The sequence below is a fragment of the Tupaia chinensis genome, unplaced genomic scaffold (assembly GCF_000334495.1).
Source record: "Tupaia chinensis unplaced genomic scaffold, TupChi_1.0 Scaffold143886_1, whole genome shotgun sequence".
Classification (NCBI taxonomy): Eukaryota; Metazoa; Chordata; class Mammalia; order Scandentia; family Tupaiidae; genus Tupaia; species Tupaia belangeri.
In genome coordinates, this window is record NW_006203737.1 from 941,904 (window position 1) to 945,767 (window position 3,864).

The 3,864-nt window shown below is 42.5% G+C and overlaps 1 protein-coding gene across 1 annotated transcript in view; it reads left to right on the plus strand.

The window, feature by feature from the left end:
* The window catches only part of IL13RA2 (interleukin 13 receptor subunit alpha 2), a 67,998-nt gene extending 67,171 nt beyond the window's left edge, over positions 1-827 (plus strand). The window contains 1 exon segment of the mRNA XM_027767048.1: positions 655-827. Coding sequence (XP_027622849.1) covers positions 655-702 — 48 coding nt within the window. The 3' untranslated portion in view covers positions 703-827.
* The last annotated feature ends 3,037 nt before the right edge of the window (positions 828-3,864 follow it).

Consider the following 3,864-nt stretch of genomic DNA (forward strand, 5'->3'; position numbering starts at 1 on the left):
TTAGAGAAAAGTATAAGGAAAGAATTTGAGGAGAAAAATAGAATTAAGTGAAAGGAAAGCTGGACTTAAAACAGTGATAGACTGTAATATATGCCCAGGAGTAAGATTACATAAAAATCATAACACATGCGGCTGGCAGGTGGTGTGGTAGTTAAGGGCAGTGGACTCCTACATGGCTGACTGCAGTTCGAGCTCCAGACCTGGCAGCTTGCTTTCTCTCTCTCTCTCACTCTGTCTCTCTCTGGTCAAATTAAAATAAATAACGTTAAATAAAATAATTCTTTTTAAAAAAAATCACAGCCCATGGCATCTACCCTGAGAGCTTGCACTGTAATTGGGGAAAACAGAATCCATGCCACAGACGAAACCTGCAGGATGATTTTCTATGATAGCTATTTGAGTTGTACAGACAATGGTACCGATTTCATTAGATTGGGGGAGGGATGATTATGGGTTGGTAGGTTTCAAGGAGGAGTTGTTACTTGGAGACTAATACTGCAGCTCTTGAAAATAGAAATGTGAACGTGTATGAAATGCCTCACGTTTGCCTGCTAAATGCTTTTTTGCTTATTTCTCTGAGAGAGTAATTCTCAATGAAGTAGTTTGAGCTATTATTAATCAAGTGTTAATAACAGAACTCTTTCTCCATTCCAGGTTTTTTATACGAGGAAGGAAGTTTTCCCTCAAGAGACAATGTGTTGACCTACAAATTTCCAATCACATGGCCCAATGTTAAATGAGTCTCATTCAAATGAATTTTTTCTTTAAATGTTGAATACGTCTTTTAAAAATTATTGTTGTATTTAAATAGAGCGCTCAAACTCTCAGCTAATGGTTAATTTGCTAGATTTTATTAATAGATTATTTTCTCATAAAACCATGGTGAGAATGCTACTCATAGAGAAGTCAAGGGGTGGGAGAGATCCCATTCAATGATCCATTAACAACATAATGTGGTTTTGCAACTTGCACTAAGTCAGAGAGATATTGCCAAATCTTGAAAAGTGAGATTTCAGTTCTTTTGTTGTTTGCTTTAAATTGCAGGGAGGATGAAAGCACTCACCATGAATAAGATCGGTTGGCTTTAAAACTGACCTGTGGAGAGGAGGAATGGGGGCAAAAAGTTTTAAGCACATTCATAGTTGTCTGTGTGGGAGGAATGGCGTGCTTAAAAGGCTGAACATAATGAAATAACTAGGGATTATATTTGAAAAGCCCAGAAGTCAAACTACACAGTAAAAACCTGGGAATTCCCTATTTTACTTAGCAGGCATTTCCTACTTTATGGTATGGTTGTGTGTGTGTATGGGGGGGGGTGGGGGACTGGTTTGCTTCAAAGCCTTTGAAATGAGTACAAATCCTTTTAAAGTACATCTTCCTTCTAGAGATGATCAGTGGCAATGACAATGTCGACCCGGCTACCTTGGCAGCCAGCTTAACTTGCCACTATATTTTAGCATTTATTATTCTATATTCCATGCTATAATCAGCACTTTCCCAACTGAATGTGCAAATGAATCACCTGGGGACCTTTTAAAAATGCAGATTGCTGCGTTGCTAACTGATTGCTAACTGGGTAAATCCGAATACTTTCCTTGGCTATCACTGTAATCAACGATGGCTTACACCGTTTCCCTAACTAGACCTATCCTCGCAAAACATTCGAACTGCCATGGTACTGTAAGTGAGATGTAATATAAGCAGCAGTTGCTGTCAAACCAGGGCTTGCTGACATTGTTTTAGTGCGTTGAGCAGGTATTGGAGAGGAAGAATCTGGACAAGGTGAGGCAGGGAAATGGCAGGCAGTCTCATCTTGGAAGGCTGAGTGGGTCTCGGGGACTTAGGATTTCACTCCCCCCTCTTTTATTTTTTTGGAGAGGTTTTTGCTAATGGTGTGTGTGCTTGCCAGAAAGACAGAGACAGACAGAGACAGAAAGCGAGAAATCACCCCCCAGGGGTAATAGCGATGCTGCAATCCCTTCTCTTCCATTCTCCTCTTGGGATCTTGGGCATGCACACACATGCGCCCGGTGTGAGTTTAAGCCGCTGGGTCTGGGACTAGAACCAGAGTTGACTACATGGGAGTCCAGCGACATAGCCATTAAGCCAAGTGCTGGTCCCTTTACTTCGCCCCTTTAAAGGATGCACGCTCTACTGATTGAAGGATTTCTGGAATTACTGCCCTAAACCTAGAAGGCCCATCTGAAATTGCCTCAACAAAATGGATATAAGAATCAAGTGACAGTAAATCTAGACAGAGTAAAACCTTGCAAAAGGAACTCCTGACCTGCTAGCTGTGCAGGTTTATGACCCTTACAATAATTCCAGGTTTTATGAAATTGAGTTTTTGAGGTTTTTAAAATTTTATTTAAAATTTTGCTACATGATGTCTGTGCTTGCTGGAGAGAGAGACAGAGAGATGGAAAGAGAGAAATCACCTCCTAGGAGGGATGGCCACAGTCCCCACCTCTCTTCTCCCTTCGAGATTTTGGGCCCACATCCAGTGTGATTTCTCATTCCACTAGGTCTGGGACTCAAACTTCAAAGTTGGCCATGTGGAGTTCAGCTGCTTAAACTCCTATGCCACCTGCTGGCCCTGAAATGGAGTTTTTTAAAAAGAATTATTTTATTTAACTTTATTTATTCATTTATTTTATTTTAATTTGACCAGAAAGGGACAGAGTGAGAGAGAGAGGAAAAGTGAGAAAGCAAACCTCCAGGTCTAGGACTCGAACTGCTCTTGTACATGTGGGAGTACAACACCCTCAACCACCATGCCACCTGCCAGCCCCAAGAAATTGAATTTTTTAAACTGCCCTCTTTTTTGCATTATTATGGGCTTTTAAGGTATTGAATATTTCCCAAATGTGTAATGCCCAGAGAGTTCCCCTAATTATTGCCCTCTGTCACCCATCTGTCTTATGCCAACTGTGGCTATCCTAGTCCCTCACTTTGAATCCCCTCTTCTAGGTCCTCCCAAGATCCAGCAACTAAGGAATACTACCTATCATAGTGGGAATCCCTCAGAACCCTATGTTAGGGTTAAAGTGAGCAAGAATAGCGCCAGCAGGTAGCGTAGCCATTACGTTGCTGGACTCCCACATGGCCAACGCAGTACGAGTCTCTGCCCTGGTGGCTTGAAAGTCGTGTTGGGTGTGTGTGTGCATACCCAAAATCCCAGGAGGAGAATGGATTTTGGAGTGGCCCTGTGCCTTGGTGGGGGGGGTGATTTCTCACTTTACCTCTCAGTGTGTCTGTCCTCCCACCCTACCCCATCCGCACCCCCAGCGGATCTCCGAAATTTTTAATAATTTTTGACAAAGGGCCCTGTATTCATTCTCCACTATGCCCTGCTAATTATGTAGCCACTACTGACAGCCGGCCTTAATTCTGATTAGTCTTTTCAGGCTGTGCTATTAAAACATGAGCTTCACCCATATTTTGTATATGGGTAAATCAGTGATTAGAACCTTAGAAAAAGCTCTGCTCTCCCACTCCTCCATTCACCCATCTTTCAGTCCAGTTCAATATTTAGTGCATATGTACCACGTATCAGTCTCTGCCAGTGTAAGTATACAGCTATCCAGCCTGAGTGAGGCAGTCATGTGCTTGAAAGGGAGACGTACACTGAGTGTCTACCGTGAGTGGAGTCAACTTCTGTGCTAGGTGCTTCATATATTTTAAGAAATTTTTGACATAGAGTGTGTGTGCTCATTGGAGAGACAGAGACAGAAAGCAAGAAATCACCCCCGAGAGGGGATGGCCATGCTGCAATCCCTTCTCCATTCTCCTCTCGGGATTTTGGGCATGCACATACACGTGTTCGGTGTAAGTTCTAAGCCACCAGGTCTAGGACTCAAACTG